The sequence below is a fragment of the Spodoptera frugiperda genome, chromosome 9 (assembly GCF_023101765.2).
Source record: "Spodoptera frugiperda isolate SF20-4 chromosome 9, AGI-APGP_CSIRO_Sfru_2.0, whole genome shotgun sequence".
Taxonomy (NCBI): Eukaryota; Metazoa; Arthropoda; class Insecta; order Lepidoptera; family Noctuidae; genus Spodoptera; species Spodoptera frugiperda.
The window spans coordinates 3681908-3705259 of record NC_064220.1 but is presented as its reverse complement, the minus strand read 5'-3'; the positions used below and the strand labels follow the sequence as shown (position 1 = coordinate 3705259).

Sequence of the window (23352 nt, the reverse complement as noted above, 5' to 3'; positions counted from 1 at the left end):
TGTGGTGATATATTCAAGTCATCATAGTAATTTACTATATCATAACCACGTATATGAACGCCTTTGCGCCGTGGTGGTAAGCAGAAACTAGAATACCAAGTACGACGATCTTCACATTGTTTTTTGTTTTTAACTTGCAATACGTATTTATACATTTTGTCATATAATGACCTGGAGCTGCGGACTGCCTAGCGGGTTACCGAGGCTTCGGCTCGAAAAGCAGGAATAGGAACGGTGTGGTTTAAAAACCACAGTCAGTAAGAGTCTGACACTCTCCCTCGTCTTGCCCAAGGCGGGAGAAGTCATTGGATGATTTGCCCTCCTCAAAGAAAAAAGCACAAGAGCACTACAGGCTAGCCAAGAAGTAGCTATCCTGGCAAATCTCTTACTAATGATGTCTATATTAAGTTAGTACTACAACCGTTAATCAAGAAAAAGTCTCGTTTTTAGTGACACACAGTTCAAAAACGAGAGCCCGTTGTATAGTGGCAATCTTGCATTTTATTTAATTCAAATCAAATAAATGATTCTGATAAATTTCAACCAAAATTCCTCTTAACCGACATCATCAAAACACCAATCCTTAAATCCTTAATTACTATACCTCGTCTAAGAATCAAACAGAGTAATAACCCAACATTAAAACTCCATGATCGTTGCACAGTTCTACTGTCCCCTATAATTTTTATTTGTGTATTGGTATGCGTCGCGTGGCTTACTAGGGCAGCATGGGGGTAGGAGAGGTCTCCCCTAATTACTTTTATGGGGGCACTGCGTAATGGCGATGGGCTCTTAATCTATTTAACTGCATGGAAGCGAACGAATCGAAGGCGAGGTGGTTGTGTTTACAGGTTTTATTAAGAATTTATAATCTAGTGACCTTTTTCTATGATACTTACTTACTTACTTCTACTTTACCTAATTGCTCATTTGAATACTTTTAGCTATGTCGGAGGCCCATTTACCCCCCTTCCCAACCTTACCAATCCCCGATTTCCCAACAACCCTTGAATTTGTAACCCCAAAATGTTAGCAACGCACTTGTAATGCCTCTGGTGCTTCGGGTGTCCACGGGCGGCGGCGATTCCTTACCCTATTAGGTGATCCATCTGCTGGTTTACCGACTAGTTATTTGCTGGATTACATTAAAATTGTACTTAGACAAGCTTTTTGATTTCATTATACAGAATATTGCAGCGTAGCAGCTAGGTGCTGCACAGTTATCTACATCCTTTACCAAACACATGCATAATTTACCCCACCCACGGTAAACTTACATACATAAAAATGCCACGAAACACACCCTCACAACGAAAAACTTAACATATAAAACAAGAAACTTGCAGCTATTAATAAAACTATAAAACTTTAATTAATAACTCGGTACATTTTAACAAAAACTTTTGCTTCTCCGACATAAATTAGAGGAGCCTGCTACTTCTACAAGGCCAGTAACGTAAATAACACTGAATTTGTGTGATAGGTACTATAAATTGGTTTTGGGTGTGAGGGAATAGTTTCCGCGTTTGGTTTTGCAAGAAGGTAAAGGTTTTGGTGTAATTCATCGAGGTGTGTAGGTGCCAATTAGGTATGAAGTGTTGTAAAGCATCATTAACTCCTTCCATTTTAAGCAATAAGTATCTCTTAGTAATTACTTAAAATTAATCTAATTGCTGCAGTTTTTGGATTTCAAATACCACAATAGAAATAAAAAGGTGGGTTTTGCCCTAAGTAAAATACGTGCCTAGCTTCTATAACTTAGGTACTTTACATAATTAACTTATAACATAAGTACATATTTCTAGTTAGCTTCTTTAAAAAGCCTCCTTTTAAAATCCATTATCCAAAGCCAACAGAAATGTCGCAAACAACTACGCAGTTTTCCTAGAAATGGGCCAAGTAAATACAATTCCTATCTAATTCGTTCCTAACGCAGACTTCAGCACATCTAATAAATATTGACACAATATAAAATGTATTAAGATTTTGTACGTCAGTACGTCGAAACACAATAAGGGAGCGTTCCTTTCCTCATAGGACGTGACGCGATGTACGTGCGTCTATCCGCGCAGGGCGCTGACTTTTACATTACGATTCATTTATTGGTTAATGTTAAAGTACCCACATTTTTATTGAATTATCTGTCGATGATGCAGCAAGTCGAGGGCCTAAATCTGGTTTGATTTCATAGGTGGATTAAGTGGCATTTTCGTTTTAGAAATTCTTAGGCCTTATACGACTCACTTAAACGACAAAATCTTTTATGATAATATATAAGCCGTTAATCTAGCAGATGGATCACCTGATGGTAAGGAATCGTGGCAGTATGTGGACACCCAAAACACCAGAAGCGTTATAAACGCGTTGTCGGGCTTTTGGGGTTATGAATTTAAGGGTTATTGGGGAATTGGGAAGGAAATTAATTGGACCTCCGGTAACCTAACTTACACAACGCAAGCGTTGTTTCACGTCGGTTTTCTGTTAGGCCGTGGTATCACACACGTTAAGCCGGCCCATTTGTACCGAAGCATGGCTCTCCCACACTTAAATCTTTCTTCATAAGTTAAAAATTGAATATCAAAATAAACAAAATAGGTACAGGCCTAAATCAATAAGGATAAAATTACTTGTTTCCTGAGTATCCAGTATGTATAATATACTCGTAGAGGCACAAACAAAATATTTGACGAGTTCCGTAACAACATGTTCCCAAACTTACGAAGTAAAATAAGAACTTAATAATCCAGAAATCCGGGGATCACCAAATAATTCAAATGTACGGAACACAAAGGGTTACAGTCTCAAGTTCAGTTTGTTTAGGTACGAACAAACAGGTACCCATATATATGGGGTATATATATTTGGTTGAAACATAAAAGAATTACGTTGAACACCCTTTGTGATGTTGTAATAATTGTGTAAGTAAATGTATTGTGTTTATTATAACTTCGGTCTTATTTGTGTAATAGCTATCGTGAGACATAGTAAATTAATCAATAAAACTTTTTTTCTAAAAAGGGAACGGCCTTCAATAATAAAGTACGAACCTCAATTTTTTAAAGTCGGGTAATATATCTAAAACCGCATAAAAATCGGTCCACTGTATTCCACTTAATATTAATCCATTTGCCGTCCTTAATTCAATTTTATTTTTCTTTACTCTGAAATCTGAGTTACGTGTAAGAGGAGGTTGAAGTTGGGTTTTTTTTAACGTAGTATGTACAGAAAATTATTTCAATTATTTTATATGGCTGGTAAACGAGCAAACAATATTCTGTTACAAATGCATTACTAACCCTTTGGGGGTTAGGGATCTGATTCAATCCTTATATCTGTATCTATAAACCTATACACAGTCGATTTATCAGCTAAATCAAAGCAATCACAAATAGAGTTATTTATTAATAACATTGTTACTGAAAGCCAAAGCAATAAGATTCTCCATCAGTTTAGTTTTAGATTGGATTCAATTCCCAGGTTGGCAACATAGGTGGGGTTTTCATATCAGAAATTCAAGACAGTGATTTTGGTGTCTGAGTTTGTTTATGGTGTCTTCGATGTGGTGCATAATAAGAATTATAATATAATCTTCTGCCCGTGGCTTCGCCCTAGTTCCCATGGGATAAACGTGTGAAGCCTAGTATGTATTATTCCAGTTGATTAACTACGCGTGTTCCAAATTTCATCCCCACCCCTTTAGCCATATTGACGTGATAGAGTGATTGAGAAGAAGATGGTTACAATATTAGCAATTCCTAACCTTCTTCTTAGAGATATGGTCTGATTCCAAGAATTTTTAAGAAGGTACCGGAGAAAAACTTGGTTTTAGGATTGGATATTTAATATTGAACCTTTACTAATTTTCAAAAGAAATTTGTAGCTATTAGTTTAACTATGTGTTCTTTCGTTAGGTACACAAGGGTTCTTATATGTAATACCTAACTCAGTATTTAAAGAAAACCGTTCCTAGATTCACAACCCCCAGAACTTTTCAAGTTTTCTTGCGAAATTTCAAACTAAAATATGTACCTAGTTTACGCAAAACTTTTCATTCTTCTACTGGAAGCTTTCACGTTTTGCACAACCCGGGAATAAAACTGGAGTTTCCAAGACTATAACATGAAAACTTAAACTGGTCGAGGAAGAAAATAAACGAATGAAAATCCTTTCGTGTTTTCGTGTAAAACTGAACAATTTAATTGAAAGAATAACAAAACTATTGGACGAGGTGAAACGCTATGCCTTCATTTTGGTGGACAAAAACAGTTACAATAATAATATTAAAATAAACACTGATGATTCTTTCATGAAAATGCAAACATTTCAGTATAAAGGCAAAAATAAATAAAAGTGCCCCCTTAACCGATGTGCAGGCATGAAAAGACTGATGAAGCGAATATGTACCTAACATTCGTAGCAATTGGCGGTCCATTGTCTCTGCCTGCCCCCATGGGAGACAGGCGTGAAGTTATGTTATGTATGTAAAAATGATAAACAAACATCTTGTGAAAATACGATCGATAGTGTTATACAGCTTACACATCGGTGCAGTTTTAATTGTAACTATAGGTCTAAATTGTAAGGTGTGTAGAGTAAACAGTTGAACTGTACTGTTAAAACCGCCCAGTTAAATTGTAATATGTATAGCGTGCATTATAGTGAGGCATTAATCAGACTAAATCACAATTCTAGTGGCCATTAACAAAATCCCAATAAAAATACCCCCATAAAGATGTCTCATACTTATCTTTGTAGCCTATACACAAATCTCAATCTTATTTGTGACTCAACGTCTGTCTGACTGTCTGTATATAACGACTTTACATTCATGTAATTATATATTCGACTTCCAAAGAAAGAAATTGTTTATATTTTCACTCATTTATTAGTTTTTACTCTAATTAATAATTTAATAATATGATATAGGTATTGATAATTGTTTAAATACCAAAATGTTGAATTTAATACCATGGTAATAATGTACCATGTTTATTCATAAACATTAAATATTTCTACACCGACAATGGTAGTGTATGTGAAACTATTTATATTATATTAAGATCTCGATGTATACCATATACTCAAAAATAAACGACTATTCTGTTCCCAAAAGCCCATTGGCAAAAAAATATAAACAGATTTGCGTACGGCGGACAAAACAGAAGGTATAGGATTCAATATCGGCGGCCATTGATTTATTCACCCTCCCCTGGGCGTCTGGTTAATGGGATTAGCAAGGATTCCCCCGATATTACTACAGGAAGGACGGAGATTAAAAATAAAAATACTTCACTGAGGTAGACGACAATTTTACGTGGTTATTTTAAAGTTGTTATTTTTTACTGTTTTAACGCGAAGTATCGGACACTGTTTACGAGTATGATTAAATTTGTGAAGAAATTTGATTAAAAGCCACGCTCTTGGTGTGAAATAGTTGTAAAAATAAAAAGAAAAGCTAAAGTAAAAAGCATTACAGTCAAAATTATTTCAGTCTCGAACTATGAGACATAGGTAATTTACATCTTTATTTGAAATGGGAACGTTTTTGTTTTAACTGAACTCATATTATTGATTGTGTATATTGTATTAAATAAAAATTCATTGTTTACTAGTAGCGTTTCACATCAAGAGCGTGAAATGAGATCGTTGAAAACTCTTAATTTAATTTGGTTGTTTCCTTCAACCAAAACCAAAACGGTGTGTTTTCATTAGCATTACAAAAGTAATACACACTTTACCATACCGTTTTGACTTGAATTCAAAATCAAAATTCTAGCAACACAAATTCAATTTCCCAATCAACTTAGTCCCTAGAACCCTAGATCAATCTCTTTGTATCAAAGTATCACGATTCTGTAGTCCAAGTACACAAGATGGCCGCTTCTTTTGTGTCAGGTTACAAAATGTCAAGCGCGTTAATTAGCGCCGGTGTCGCTTGAGCTTTTGTTCACAATGAGTGGGAAGATAGATTTCTAGGTCACGCTAGGATTAGTTTAGACACTAGTGCTTGTTTGTGTAACTGGAGGTCTGTGTAGGTAGCGGTTTAAAGTTTAAAAGAATAACTCCCTTTAAAACTGTTAACGTAAAAAGGTTTTTCAGACTGTATGGAACTATGGACTAACTGCCGTACTCAGAGTCAATTTAATGATTACTTAAACTATACTTTAGTAACGTTTTTGTTCTGAAAATATTTATTAAGGACTGGGTTAAGTACCCATTATGTGACTCTGAGTACGACGATTAGTATGTAGTATACGTCCTTAGTCTGTTATTCTGTTTTTTAACGCATTACTTGAGTTTATTCTTGTGTCGTGATTGCATGAAAATATTTCATGCATACATTAACAGATCTCAAGAAGACAAGACCTGGAACCACAATTGATGGATCTCAACAAAGAATTGCTCCAAAATACCCGCGATAAGTAATGTAGTAGCAACAGTGCAGAGATAATCAACTAAATATTTCAACATTTTGACTGCACGGTTGGCGCGGTGGCAACTGACTGCCGCGCAACGTGTAGCGGGTTTAATTCCCGCACGGACCAACTCTTGTGTCCATAAATACAATTGTTGTGTATTTATGGATTTGTTTCGGGTCTGGGTGTCATGTGCATGAGAAATTGTATGTCTGTAAACGCACCCATGACACAGGAGAATCCTAGTATGGGGCGATGTTTAAAAGAAAACGTTAATTAACAAGTTTATCAGAATTCACCTTGAATCGAACTAGGGATCCATCCGAAATTAATAGCATACCAATTTCATCATCAGTACAAACAACGAAATATCCAGAAACACAAAAACTATCGATTTAGCTGACAATAATTATGACTGTGACAATATTTTAAGTAACTATTTTGACATAATAACTGATGGTTACCATGGAGCATCTTATCAAAACAATAGCCGTGGATACTAAAACAATTGTTTGATTGATGGCCTGACCGGGCTATTGATTGGTTTAATGTAGCTTCTTGTTTTTGTTTACTTTACTTTATTCGTTCTACGTGGAGGACTAAGGGGGAGGCCTTTGTTCAGCAGTGGACGTCTCTCGGCTGATGATGATGATGATTTCTTATGGTCAAATACTCAAACGTCATTCAATTTTAAGTCGCGTTCAAGAATAGTTCTGTCCCTACAAATCCTTTGTAAATAACAGAGATAGCACGATATTTGTACAACTTAAAATTGAGTAGCATTTCAGTATTCGGGCGTTAGAAGTTATTTGTTATTTAAATTTCGCTAACGTTATGCTTAATTGCTGAGAAGGTTGCTGAGCAAGGGGTTCACGTTCGATTTCCGGGGTCGTAAATCGAGTTACGGAGTTCTCACTAGGACTGTGGAGTCCGGAAATGAGGCTGCTGTATGGCTGCAGGCTATTCCTTCCATTAAATAGGAGTAATAAGCGTATACATATCGTCACGCCTTTTATCCCTGATGGGGTAGGCAGAGGTGAATTAACTATGGCACATAATGCCACTGTACAATGTACACCTACTTTTCACTATGTTATAAGTCCCATGTAATAGGTGGTGAGCCTATTGTCATATACAGGACACATTTCCAGACTCCGTGCTACTACTGCGAAATTTTCGAAAATCCGAAAAAAGCCCAGTAATACTTTGCCCGACCGGAATCGAACTCGAGACCCCTTGTCCGGCAGTCGCACTTGCGACCACTTGACCAACGAGGCAGTCTATATATAAGCGCATACATGCATGTAGTATTATACTCCTTCAGGAAGGAATAGGCGCAATGGCTCAAACTGAATAGTGGGTTCATAATAAACAAGTATGGACAAGCCAAAGTAATAAACACAAGTCATAACCAACCAATAATTTAAGGGCAATCAACCACCAAACGACTATTTAACCGACTTTATAAGTGAAAGAAACGTTAAATTCTGTTTTTATCGAATATCTACGTTAAGGGAGGAAACATAAAGTTTAAATTATGTTGTCGCCTTCCCTCGGGTTCTGAGTCATGAAACAGCACTTTTCAGGCTTGGTACACGTTTATAATATTTCGTTGAAGATATGTAGTTAGCTTTTAGTGGCGGTTTAAAGGTTATTTTGGCTTGTATTGTGAACATATTCACTTGACGACAGGAAGGCTATTGTATTGTGAAAGATAGTTGCTATAGGTTTATGCAAAGTTCGTTGCTTTTTCAGTGGCTGTGAGATAGGTATTATCTAGTCTACGTCTATGTTGTAGCTATTACATAATATATAGATATCGGCCTCTATTACATTATTTCCACGCTTGCCAGGATGGTAGATTGCAGCTTAAAAGTTTCGCGTTTAGCAGGGAACACTGCTGCCCAGTCTCCGTTAAAGTCCATTTGTATATCCCTAAAATAACTGAAATGAACGACATAGCTGTACCCTTAGTACGTTTAACGAGTTCGAAACGAGAGCGCGTTCGGCGTTCTGATTGGTTGGTTCATTCGCACCGGCCAATCAGAGCGCCGAACGCACTCTCGTTCCGTTTTCGTTCGAACTGTTCGAGAAAACCTCTACTCGTTTCAAATCACACCGGGACTCTAATACATACGCAGCGTGACGATAGTAGAACTTTGCATAATCCTTTAAACTTCTATCTGTTATTTACTAACTGTTGTTCCAGGTGACGCGGCAAGGCAAGGAATGCTCAAGGTGGCGCGCTAGGGAATGCTGAGCGGCGCGATCCTGAGCGCAGCGCCGGTGTCCCTGCGCGGCCTGGCACCAGGTCTGCCGGCCGCCCGACCCGCGCTCCTCGCCGCCCTCGTCATGCACGCACTCCACGACCGCCAGGATGAGGCCAGCTTCATAGGTCAGTCATACCTTTACTCTCTTCTTTATGTTTCTTAACCTGGGGCCTTAGTCTGCTATTACAATTGTGTCAGAATGGTCGGCAGTGCGAGAGGGACGGAGCTATGAAGGTTGTATAGCTCCGTCCCTCTCGCACTGCTCAGTGATCGACCATTCTGACACAATTGTAATAGCAGATTAAGGCCCCTGATGGGTACAACCTGGGTGTCTTCAAAGCCCGAGTGAATAGGTTGCTTATGGACAGACGTGCTCCATCGTAGGCCGCATCATCACTTACCATCAGGTGAGATAGCGGCCAAACGTCGACCCATAAAACGTAAAAAAAACCATTTATGATCGCTGACAAAAATTATTAAAGGCATTCGTAATCCTACTTTGGTGTTACGGGTGTCCATTGATGGTGCCAATCGCTTACCATCAGGCGATTCCATTACTTATTTGCCTATATTCTATAAAAAAAAAACAGCTTCACACAAAACTGTGGAATTAACTGGCGTCAGCGGTATTTCCGAACCGATACGACCTTCCAACCTTCAAGAAAAGAGCGTATTTTTTTTAAAGACTGGCAACGCACCCGTGTCTCTTTTGGTGTTGCGGGTATTCTAGGGTAGCGGTGATCGATTATTATCAAATAACCCGCCAGATCGTTTGCCTCATATTCCATAAAAAGAAGTATAAGTCTTTGACTGCCAATAGAAAACTATTGAAGGTAAATCCTCCGCTAACGTCGGTCACCGGTGACCACCACGGCGTTCAATGTGTGTCACAAATTAATTTGTGTAATCTGTCTATATAATCTAATCTAGACCAAACTCCTAGTACCTAAATCCCTAGACAAACTACTTACATACTTATTACTCAGTTTAATTTTCTCACAAACGGTTTCCATCCACATTAGTTGGTAGTTTCCAGCCATTTGTTTAAGTTCAGCTCAGTAAATACGGTAGTAAATCGGAGAGAATTGTTCGCTCAGTAAGAAACCGCACCTTGCCTGTAAGAGCTCTCACAGGTAAGTGATAGACAAACAGTAGGGGCTTGAAGGTACTCCATGTCTGGACAAGTGGACATATTACCCTATAGTATGTCGTCAGTATGATGGAAGAAGTGGAAGTACCACAAGATAGGCGTATATTGGTGTGTAGACGTATTGCAAATTATAGGTTATTTGATGAAGATGTTTGTTCCCTTCATCGCAAGTGCCTTAACTCGTCTAATAGCCTTATTTTACTTTTGATTTCAATTTATAACTTTGCTACCTCTTTAAGTTTACATTACATAATATAAATCTACAATGAGAGCGGTGATAGTGTTAAGCTTTCTTGAGTTCAATTTCCGAGTCACAGTTTTTAAAAATACTCTCACACATTTTAGCTAACATTGGTTGTTGTTCTCGAGACTTTAATACTTTTTAAACTGCAAAGTTAAAATCTTAAAAACAGGATACCCTAAGACCGTTTCAACACGTTCCTATGCGTTTGCAACCAACCACCAACCAACGCGTCACCTTTAATTTGCTAATCTCTCATCAAAAAGCCACAAAAACCACACCCTTACCTCCCCTGAATAATATTCTCACCACATTAACAAACCACATGATTTTATCCACCCCATTTTAGGGTAATTTTACCCCATAATCCCCAATTCCCCATTAAAACAATGTCATACTCGTTGGTTCGTTTGTAACATGCGTTTACTGCGCCCCGATCGTATCAACTGACTTTTGCAAACGTTTGCCTTATCTGGATTCTAGGTGTCAATGACCCCTGCCTTCTGTTGTGGTGAAAACCATAATGCGTATTAATGTTTTGACGTTGAAAAGGGGAGGTCATTTTTTTTGCTTTCTGCGTCAGCTGTTTGCTTTTAGCAGAATTGTGACAAGTTCCTAGTGTCTTGGCTTCGATCGCCAGTACGAACTGATAAAATGTAACTAATTTAATTTCTTCTTTTGTTTTAGTTTTTAACTTGTACAGATTGCTTATTATTTTAAATAGATTTATTTACCACCATGTGTATTCTATTCTATTTTTGTTAGTGGCAAGTTGAGCTGATTCTGCCAATGTCGAAAGTAAATTGGAATAGCAAGAGTGAAATTACAATTCAAGGAACTAGAAATATATCACCATGTCAATCATGAGCGAATGAGAAAATGTAATTTAAATCTTTAATTTTGAAATAAGGCTTTTCTATCATTACAAAATGATCTTTAACTTCGATCGATATTAGAGCCGATTCAAAACAATAATGAGCTTACAAAAAACTGAAAAAAGGCTATGTTACTATGGCTATACAGACTCAAACACTTTTCTCACGAAATAAGATAAAAGGACCAATTTCCCAACCTTCATCGGGCCAAGGTCCTACTTTGCGTAATCCATCTTCCTTCGGGCGTTTCCGTCACTCTTCGGCATCCGTCGTGTCAATGTTCGGGCTTCATAAAATGTCGGCAATATTGTGACGTCACTGTTTTGACGGCTCCAAGCCGCGACATAGCGCTGTAATGACTAAAAGAGCGCTCGACATAAGGATGCCTTGTTAGTGCTTACAAGCACGAGTAGAGCTCTCTTCTTGTTGAACTATTTACGTAAGCATCTGCAAAGGATTAGGTAATGTTGTGGTAGATCTATATAATTATAAAGGTGTAGCAGGGATTGGTGGAAACTGCTAGAGTAAACTGTACTTGTATGTGATGTCAATATATTTTGGTGTACCCAAGTAACCTAGGTTTACATACTTAATAAATCCTATACCTGCTTACTTACTTTGATATTAAGGTACTTAATTAGCTAATTATATAACACACATAAACATTACGTAACAAAGAGCAGTAACAAATAAATCGATATTACTCATTGCTACCTCGAATGCCAGATCTATGAAAATTTATATCAACTAGCTAAATACCAATAACTGGCAGCCCTGTTCGTATTTCACCCGAAATAGTCCGGCGGAGTCACGCGAGGCAGCCCTATCGGCAGACATCTAGGCGCCAGCCCGCGCCCGCGGCCCTCCCACCCCCTCGATCGTCTGACGCAGCCTTGGTGCATTGTAGATTCATAGATTCTGAACGCCTACATTTTATGGACTCCTGGTAATTTCTAATTTTTACTTAGTCACTGTTTGTGGCATACCTCTGTCTCTTTCCTTTTTGTTCGAGGTCATTAAGGCCAAAGAGAAAGGTTCAGATTAAAGCTTAAAGTGCTCCATAAATGTTCAAAGTCATTATCAGGTGTGATTTTCACATTGTTACCTTTAATTCAGCTTGATTAGTCACTCGGCCTTGCATTGATTCATACATAGTTCGTGGACTTACGCCTACGTGTCATGAGCTCCTGGTACCTGGGGCATGAAACACGTGTGTGCGTCAAGTATAAAAAGGTCGAATATTCGTAACATTTTCAACTAAGTTAAGTAAAAGGCATTTTTTCTTTGTTCAATTTCATTTGGAGACTATCTCTGTCTGTCTGGGTACAATTTCTTTAGTAATTTGCTGTCTGGGTATGTTTTGTCTCTTTCTTCGTACGTCACGCGGTAGGTCATCAAAGGTCACGAATGTTTGGAATGAAGAGGTTTCTGTTTATAGGTTCAGCCCGTGTCAGTGGTTGGCACGCTGTGTCCCTTGTGGCTTCTGTCGACAGTATCACAAGAATGTAATGGCTCCAAATATCTCCACAGCTTCTGTTACTTGTTAATTTTACTTGAATAGGTCTTATTTTGTTCCTTCTAGAGTTATCTTATCTTTTGTTCCTACATTAAGTACATACAAATCTTTTCTATAACAATGTGCTTTGTTATTGAAATTAGTTGTCTGGGTATGGTATATCTCCTGCATCTCCTATATGAATCATTACTCCCGAACACACTTAAAATAAAACGTACATAAACACTTAAAATACTCAAAGAAATATGAAGTCACAGACAAAAAAGAGGCGTTTGAATCCCATCTGTCCCATAGAAACAACTCCAGATATCATGGTGCCTGAAATTTTCCCCAACCCGAAACGACTCGGACCCCTCTCGGTAAAGCAGTGGCGCTCGCGACTACTACTATTGTTCTACAATGAGACATTCTTAACTGTCTTAAGTACGAGTACAGACAAACAATACATAGTTTTTATTATCAGATGCTATCTTAAACTCATTATAACTCAACTCAAGCGCAGAAAGGCACGTCAATATGTGGAGCGGTGCATTATTTTGGCGGTCAGCTTACGAAATAATAACATTCTCATTACGGGTCACGACTCCACGCCATTGTTGTTCCATACATAGAAGATTTTTTTGTTGAATTCTTCAATGGATTGTTAAGTCCTATTATGATTTTGTTTTTCTTATTATTAAGTCTGTGTTGAATGGCTGTGGACTCGCCTACTTTGACATAGGTTAGGACATAAAGACCTATTATATGTGTAGTACATAGATACTTACATATTTTGGTCTACTTTTTATGCATTCATATTATGTTGGTGCTATTAGAGATTCTTGAATATGATGTCCAGAATGATGGAAACAGACTAATGATAATGATAGTTAAGCCATAATTTTGGGTTCTGGTCCTAAATTTAGGGTGGAAAACTAGTGTGAGGGTGTTTTTCCACCAGGATTTGCTGTGTAGCTATGCTACGAAGATGTAATAGCTAAGCTGTGAAACTATGTGACCGTTTCCACTGATACTAAGCTATGTAGCGGTGCGGTGAAGATGTGCATAACGATAGTAGGGAATCCATCCATAGCATGCATCATCCAATAAAAAAACATAGCTACCACAGCAACGTAGCACATCTCCGGTGGAAAGTTACCCTGATGTTTTAACAACTGTATTCAGAAATTTACAGAAACTAAATATCTATAGAATAGTATACTTTCTTCTTCATTACATTTTGTTTTTATAAATTTTAATATTTGGCGGGTATATATTTAACTTATAATCTACTTGTAATTTTTTTCCTCGTCACTTACAAAACGTGACGTTCGTGCGTGAGGTCCTAAGTTCCGTTTCCGAGTAAAGCTAAGTGTGCCATTGTGTTTTTTCAGGAAATCCTTATTGTTATTTTTTATTGAAACTTATTACGATAATAACAGTTTAAGGATCTAAAACGTTTTTTTTTTAATTATAAAAAAGTAACACGCTTGGTTACATATATGACATGACGATGTATGTAGAGAAACGAGTGTATTATTAAGTCTTAAGTTATTAAATAACAGACGTGTTAGACACTTAATCTAGATAAAAAAATGGAAATTTCGTAAACTGACTAGTTACCTACGTACTGATTAAATGGTAACCTAGGCTGTTATCCGGGGCTACGGACAATCTAAATGCTCAAAAAATGTTGATATGACTAGAATCATGACTAACGAAATTAATGAATTATAAGTACATAAGTACTAACACTCTTTCGAAGAACCTTTTAAATAGGAAGCACTCAATCAACCAACCTTTACTACTAACAAATTTTATTTCACGAACGTAAATCGATTACCCAACCCATGTTGTATTACCCCCGTTACCCTCATTTAAAAACCTCACACCGAATTCGAGAAACCGAATGAAACCTTAATGAAATTCCCATAGAGAAAAACACCATGTAAAATTACTTTCAATCCCCATTTTTCGTTATTTACACCTGATTAATAAGAAATATGTAGGGGGTAGGCGCCATCATACCCCCTTACCCCCCCCCCACACGCCTGGCGAGTTTTCAGTACTTATGACTCACTACGGATTTTCCAACTCAACTCTACTTATAACAAAACGTCATAACTCAACACTTTGTCAAGCGATTCTCAACCTAAATACCTCGGAGATAAAACTTCGTATTTCCGTATACTGATCTGAATTTTTAAGGGTGAGTTTTCAGTGTAGCGCTAGTTTCAGTTCATTCATACTATTTGCGTGAGTGGTCGTATTTAAGTTGGAGATAAAGGATTATATTATTGTTAATTTTCGTTATGATAATGAGTGTGTTATATTATTATTGTTAATTATCGTTATATACATTATATACGTTATAATGAGTGTGTGATGTGCCGGTTTTTATTATTTTCTGGATTATTTAGTTACGCGTTTAGAATTAAACCTGTGATGACTGTGAGAAGTAAGTTTGTATTATTTAATTTCAAGAATATGTAGGATTTTTATGAAAATACATAGTATATTATTTATTGTATCCTAGTGGCTTGGTTTCTGTTCAACGTATTTATTATGATTATGCTTGCAATAATAAACATTTAAAAGCTTCTTTCTTTTTTTGATGTAATTAATTTAATTGAAATGCTTAATCCATGCTTAAATCCCATTAATTATATTAAACCAGCTACTTCCACGCGTTTTCACGCTATGCTCGGCTACTATTGATCGTAGCGTGATGGTATATAGCCTATAATCTTCCTCGATAAATTCTATAACTATCTAACACAAAAATAATTATTCAAATCGGACCACTAGTTCCAGAGAGTTTTATATGTTATCTAGTATAGATTTGTTTTCCACTGGGCAATTTGTCTTCCTATATTATTAACACTAGTTAATTTCGCGTGGCTTCGTCCGCTCTGCTCGGTTCCTATTGATCGTAGCGATTTTGCGTTGATGATTTAAAGCCTATATCCTTCCTCGATAAATGTGCTATCCAACACAAAAATAATTATTCAAATCGAACCAGTAGTTCCTAAAATTAGCGCGTTCAAACAAACAAACTCTTCGGCTTTATAATATTGGTATAGATTTGACAAAACAAAAAACACAATAATTTTTAACCCACCCGAATACCGAACGGCAAATGACAAATTATTATCATCATAATAATTGGCGAGCACAATTAATGTAACCTTATACAGCGTGTTTAAGTAATGTAACCTTATACAGCGTGTTTGATATGCCGTCAATACACGCCATTGATTTTCCATTAGCCTTATACATGCGTCAGACAATAACCAAGTCTATTTGCCACGCAAAGTTTTATCAACAGCATTCATTGTTTTTGAAAATATTTTGGCTACATGTGTCATTCAGTGTTGGTCATACGCAAGACAACGGAGGTTCGATTTCATTGTATTGTTCGATTGTTTAATTATGTCTGTCAGTATGTTTGTTAAATATTATTATAGAGTAATTTTTGGGTCACATTGATGACATTTGTTTTTGTTATTGGGATGGTCTATTGAATCTAAGTGTGGGAGAGCCATGCTTCGGTACGAATGGGCCGGCTTGATCGAAGTAATACCACGGCCTTACAGAAAGCAAACGTGAAATAATTTGCGTTGTGTTTTGTACAATAATTTGTATAAAGTACAGAACACATTGAAATAACATGGTTATATTATTTCATTTTTTCAATTTACAAAGATGATATTTTAAATATCGCCATTTTTAGACAAAAAAACTGATTTAAAGAGACTAATTTAAAATTTTCTAAAATAAAATCAGTTTACTTACTGAATTACACATTGCGATATTGTGCGGATAAACGCCTAATTTTAAGTTTCTTTTCCCTGACTTTGTTACTTACGTAATTATCAACATCGAAATGTTGCGAACGAAATATGCTACATTTAGTAGGAATCCAATTAATTCTACCAGTTGTGTCAATCTTTTCTTACACCTGGATTGTTGGAAACCTAAAACACAATATTAAAATAAATCATATGTCACATTCTATAAAAAAAAAAAGGAAAGTAAAACTCACTCATAATCTATATTACTAATTAGTTAATAAATAATATTATTTTAATTATAAAGTGTGCTATTGATTATAATAGACTGTTCATAGTAACAATCGACATTGTTACAAATTTGCCCAACACTTGATGTCATAGATTTTGTGGAAATGAACTTTTGTTTCGGTACCGGGACTTCGCAATGGACGTCATACATTAGCGATTGCTACGTAGTGCAAGATTGTACTCATCTATCGGCAATTATTATATTAGTCTGCTTCGATATATCGTTTTTGTCTATAAATTTCATAATACTAATGTTATATTACAAATATCTACAAGTATTTTTATGATTTTGGACTTACCGGTGAAAAGAAATTCCTTCTCGTGCTATGCTACACACCTGGCTTCTTTTCCGACACGTTATATAGCGCAAGACGGCATAATATAATATTTTTGCGGAGATACGTACGCTGTAAAACATGAAGCGATTGCTAGCCGGTATATGAACATTTGAGCGTTATAAAAGCGCTATGTACGTTCGCTCGACCCTCCGCGCGTGGCCCGCCCACAAGGCAATCCAGTCTCTTTCTGTTATCCATGGGATGGTCTATTGAATCTAAGTGTGGTTAGTGGATACCATACGATGGGCCGTTCTGCATAAATAAGTAATACCAGAGTAAATCAGTTAGTTTAAGTGTCTAATTTGTGGCATTATTTACAAGCTACATATATGTAACATAGGTCGAAGTCACCACTTTAGGGAACAGAGAAAAATTCAGAAAAGGAGCCTCCGACCACGCAAAGTGATCGTGGCAACGTAAACTATTGGGATTTTCTAGCACGTAAACTTCTCATGTGTGATGTAGGATTTATGTTAACTCATACTTCTGTGCGTCGCTACAATAGTAATACCTATTTTATTCTTTATACATCTCAATAATTAGGAGTAGATACAATATTCTTATTCTCCCCTAACTAGTCACATTTGAAATTATTCTTTATATTCATCTTTTCTGTGGCCGTCTACCTACCATTTAGATTTAAATAAAAGTATTTCAACTTGTGATTAGAGAAGTACATAGATAAGTACTTTCCCCGCATGGCTACTTAAGTGCCTTCATATATTTTCCTATATTATATGCTCAGCGTACGATCTTTCATCAGGGTATCGGGGATATCCAATAGGAAAGTAGACTCCTATTTATTCTGATGTTATTAATATTGGTGTGGATACCACGATATATTGTGTTTAGCTATTGTTCTCTACATTGTAATTAGTCTTCGCATTCATCCATTCAATTAGGTTTTAGGTCTATCTAAAGAACTATAGGCATTAGGCAGCTGCTTCATAATTTGGGTGCTTTTTCACCAGAGATGCTACGACGATGTAATAGCTAAACTGTGAAACTATGTGACCTTTTCCACTGATACTAAGTTGTGTTACTGTGCGAGGTAGATACGCAGCTCAAATATGCCATGTATGACATTGCTATCGATAGAAGGGCCTATCCATTCCATAGACAAATATTTAATTGAAATAAAACATAGCTTAACTAAGTCTGTTTCCGGTACTTACCGGAAAGCTATGTGTATAGCCCACTGTGACTCGAAATTAGTAGGTGTTCTCCAAACACTAAACCGTGATTTTTAGTTAAAACAATCATCATTTACAACTTTAAAATCAATAGTTCTTGAACAAAATCACGCAGTATACAAGTTGACGCAACTACACATACATAAATACATATACATACATATAAGTAAGTATATACTTTGTTGTGATTGTGTAACTTCGTTGCGCTCTGCTGGCTGCCTGCAACTGGTCTACATTCATGTGCAGTCAGCTGCAATGGGCAGTGCAGGGTCCGGGGTGCATGCACAGGTCATGTTTGACCCCTTTTTATGTCAGTATCACACTAATATTATAAATGTGAATGTTTATTTGTTTGGATGTAAGGATATTTGTGCGTCAATAATGCTGAAACTACTAAACGGATTTTGATGAAATTTTGTATACAGACAAGGTATGAGCTAACTTGGGTCATAGAAGTTAGGGACTGACGGGCAGTTCAATTTGACGTTATTCGTTTCAAATAACGATTATTTGAAAGAAATTTTTAACTTTGGCATTGTTTGTTTTCCAAAACCAAAGCGTTAGTCCTAAAGCTGCACTAAAATATATCTTAATTTAAAAATTGATATAAGATTACAGATCGATAGCTCAACTTAAATAGAAATAACATAGGTACAATAATACCATTCTAAAACTGAACTGAATCATTATAAAACTGTCGTAATATTAATATCTAAGACAGGAGGAGAAATGATTGTGAAATTTTATCGTATCTTGTAAGTAAAACGAAGGCAATCTCGTCGCAACTCGTGGAAGTTGCTTACAACTGAAAAGGTCAAAGGCTCACAGAGGAGAATCTTGACTTAGAAATAAAAAATATAAAATCATGTACGGAAAAACATAGATGGATGAAATAGAATTGTACGTTTTGTAAACGATAGAAATGTCCACGTATTTATTTAAAACTTTATTGCAAATACACTGTAAAATTGGCAGACTTAAGCTCCATGGGCATTCCCTGACAGTCAATCAAGGTGCCAAGTTAAAGAACAGAAGTTAAGGTAATAGATAATAATAGAAGTACACATAATTATCATAGTCGATACATAACTATAGAAGATATGGAAACATATATTATATTATGTAATATGCATCTAAATCATAATGTACATACAATAAGATACAAATACGTATTCATTAGACCTCTTGTCGGTCATCGTACTAAGACAGGTACTGAAAAGTATTGATTAACGTTGAAATTTCCAAACAGAAAAAACTACGGGTCACCCCTAAAGAACTCTCCAAACAAAATTTCTTTACAACACAAAATCTCCCAATAACATTTAAACATTTTCATGTAAAACAATCAATCCTTTGAGTAATAAAAATCCGATATTTTCCTTCAATAGCATGTTTTTGTTCAATAAAACTGTATCGTGTGTACACGGACTAAACAGTAGGGCGGGCGCCCCTCCACCACTCAGTCTGCAACTGGCCGTAAACGAGGCAGAACGCGCGCTGTGCCTTCGCCCGCGACAAAAAAAAAACAGTGAACAGTGAAGTGAAAAAAAAAACAAAGTGACATTTACCTATCTTACAAAGGTTTTTAAGTGCAATTTTTTTAAAAGAAATTTTATTTAATTAAAGGTTTTTTCTACAAGAAAATACGTGATTAATTTAGTAATGTGTATTAGCGTGTGGGCCGAGGATTTATTAGGATAGTAGCTCGAAGGAAATTTGTTTTTCGTGCAGTTAATTCTACATGAGAGTTTGATAACGTTCGGTGTGATGCAAATTCCTTTTCTTTTTTATTCGATATATTCTGTTTTATTGCCTTTTACATGGCCGGCGTTTGTTTTTATTGAAAGAAATAGGTTTTTATTTAACATTTATAATGAAAATTATTTCCAAAAACTAAATGTAGTATCCACATTTTGTGTTCTTGCATTACCTTGATTTGATCAAACTAATTATTAATAGAATACATAATAACGTTTTTAATTGATCCGCATTAGATGAGTTGAATCTCCTTGAGTGGAACTTTTTGTTTCGTTCATTGTTTGCCGTAATTAAAATCAGTTATTATGTTCTTCTTATTAAACGATCAATGTCAAACTAGAGAAACTGACTCATTACATTCAGTACTTAATAAAGTACAATTTTTGACTAGAAATCGTTAACATTTCTAACATAATTTCGGTTTTTTTAAAGAAAATGTGTCATCGCGTAACGTTTTTTATTTTCCCTTTTTTAAACATCGAAGAGAAATTCAATTCAATTTTCGAAATGTTGACATAAAAAGCGTTAAATGTTACTGGCCATGCAAATGGATTGACCATAAACACTAAAATAAAACGATTAAAAAAACAAGATTCTCTTTTTAACAAATTCAAGGCGAATCGCTGGTTTTTTTTTTGTTTTTATTCGTTTATGCAATTAGGACAAAGTAGACATTTTATAGAGCCAGTTCTTTTTTCACTTTTTATAATCTTTTTCATATTTCATATTTTAACTTGCAAATTATAAAAACGATTAATGTAGTTTCTTTGTTATTCATTGTATTGAGGTTTGGCAAAGAATTTGTGATTTTCTATACCTACCTTTTGACATTTTTTTTCATAGTGTGATACTTTATTTGTCTTACGAATTAATTATACTCGTCCCTGTTGTAATAGGACTTATAACTTTGGTAAAAAGTATTCATTAACTTTTCTTTTTCAATTATTACCATTTTCTGCATGGTGTAATGCACCAGTGATGCCTCTAGTGTTGCAAATATACTTAAGTAAGCCTTAAGGTACCACAAAACAGGTCTTACTGCCGCACTCAGAGACATTTAATGATTTTTAGGGAACAGAGAGTAAAGTTCCCTAAGAAAAGGAGGATCCTCCGACCAGGCGAGGTGATCGTGCCTGGCGGGCTTTCTGCCCAACTGTTGTTCGTTGGGATTTTCTATCCGTGTTAATTCGCATGTAAACTTCATATGTGCGATGCAGGATATTTGTGACGTCATCCGTTGATTTGCTCGTCGATAGTCTATGTGCGACTTCTGTCATCTGTCACTTGTTACTTGTCAATGTGTCGCCACATCACTCCCCCCCAAGACCGGAGGACGATCCTGTTGAGACGGCTGTCGATGCTTGAGATGAGCGGTGCCAGAGCCAGTGTAGAATGTCCCTTAGTTCCAGTGAGTCGGAACTGTGCCGCTGAATGCCCAGTGAGTCGGGTGAGCGGTGCAGGGTGATACTCCAGTGAGTCGGAGTAGTGAGGCTCGCAGTGTCCCACGGTGAGTCGGGGAATTGATGCTGCGAGGGTAGGTGCGTAGTGGCTGGCGTCTGCGTTGACGGGAGGAAGACGTCCTCAGACCGTGTGCAGAGTGCTGTGCCTAGACGCTGATGAGGCCGTAGGGAAGAACCAGGCTGCATATCTTCGATGTAGCGTGTGGTGGTCCCAGATGAGGCCGAGGATGCTGGTTGGCTGCGACTTGATTACCGCTCAGCGGAGAAGTGATGGGTGAGGGAGGTGGCGATGAGGATGACGGTGCTGATCTGCTCCGTGAAGGTTGGTTTCAATCACGTCGGGGGTCACCACTTTAGGGAACAGAGAGTAAAGTTCCCTAAGAAAAGGAGGATCCTCCGACCAGGCGAGGTGATCAGCCTGGCGGGCTTTCTGCCCAACTGTTGTTCGTTGTGGTGGTCCCTGATGAGGCTGTTAATTCGCACGCAAACTTCATATGTGCGATGCAGGATATTTGTGACGTCATCCGTTGATTTGCTCGTCGATAGTCTATGTGCGACTTCTGTCATCTGTCACTTGTTACTTGTCAATGTGTCGCCACAGATTACTTAAACTATTCGACTTAGTAACGATTTTGTTTCAAAAACTATTGTTAAGGACTGGGTTAAGTAATCATTAAATATCTCTGAGAGTGGCAGTTAATCTTTTTACTACCGATCAGTACTAAAACAATATTGACCGAAAATTAAAAAAAAAGCAACGATTTGTTTATAAAACAAATAGAATACAACATTGAAATAGAGAACATAGAGAGTGACGTCATGCCCACACCAGCCAGTGTTCACGGTCACGGCTGGACAATCACTGTCCACTAATTCAGTACAATGTTACATTCGTATCATATTCGCTTTTACTGTTATTTAGTTTAGTTTCAACTAAAACATGCATTTGTCTAGATTTACATGAGCCTCTAGCATGGCTTGAAACTAGTCGAGTTCCTCGTCAAACAGTTACGTGAGTGAGCCGATATAATATAATTAATGGACCTTAATATTTCAAAAATAATTATCTCTGAAATATAAATATTTCAGTTAATATACTTACCGTTGATGACGTCATACGTAGCGATCTCCAAAAATTAAACCTAGAAACTCCGAATTTCAAATCCATTTTAATAAGTTTTTTTATATAATTTCCATAAAACACGTATATTATTTGATCAAGCCCACTCCCTTTATAAACCAATTCACGTGCCAATCTCCTAATAAATCAGTTTCAATTAATTAAAGTTAAACCTAAGTTGAACTAGGATTTAAAAGGGTAGCCATTAAACCCTTTCAGGCTTACACGATCACTTTTCATTAGTTTAAGTTAGTTTTCATTCATATACCTAGTCATGCTAGCTTTTTATGTCTGTTAAGAGATGGGTAGAAGTGGGGATGTATACTTAATTGTTGATAAATAAATATGTACAACTTACTATAACTTGAAACTAAAATAAAGAAAAATAAATTGTTGATTATGTAATTAATATTGATGATTATCGATTCCGGTTGGAGCGAAAATGTCAAACATTTATCGATCTCTTAATATTCTCTTATGTAGTTAGTGTTCTTTTAAAATAATACTTTTACAACATTTTAAATAGATGCCACATAAAATTTATTGATATCACAAACTATATCTGCTAATTAGTAGATAAATAAGTCATATTAACTAAATAACAATAACAAACATATTTATAGTAACTAACTAACTTATGGTGTCAAAAAAACTAACAATTAATTAAGGTTTAAAAACATAGCAAACAGAACAGTAAAACCTCATTTCTGAAGCTAATCAAACACGCTTCTTCGACAAACAAACGAATAAATATAACTAAGCTAAATCCAGCTTAGTTTTATCAACGTACCTTTTTACCATACCACCTTAAAACTGACCTGAAATTCAAAATATACTTACTTAACCTACATACAGTGAAATGATTGATCACATATTAGGAACATTCTTCAACAGAAATGGTCTGTTCATGATTGATTGTACGGTGCCGACCTGAATACGGGCAGTGCGTTGCCC

General features: G+C 36.4%; 1 protein-coding gene across 4 annotated transcripts in view; it reads left to right on the top strand.

The window, feature by feature from the left end:
• The window catches only part of LOC118271078 (protein Fe65 homolog), a 76457-nt gene that overhangs the window by 3471 nt on the left and 49634 nt on the right, over positions 1-23352 (top strand). For 2 of the 4 annotated variants that reach the window (XM_035586955.2, XM_050695810.1), the window contains exon 2: positions 8626-8811. In XM_035586955.2, coding sequence (XP_035442848.2) covers positions 8670-8811 — 142 coding nt within the window. In that variant the 5' untranslated portion in view covers positions 8626-8669. Of the gene's footprint in view, positions 1-8625; positions 8812-19500; positions 19642-23352 lie in introns of those variants that run through there. The other 2 variants (XM_050695811.1, XM_050695812.1) reach the window with 2 other exon arrangements.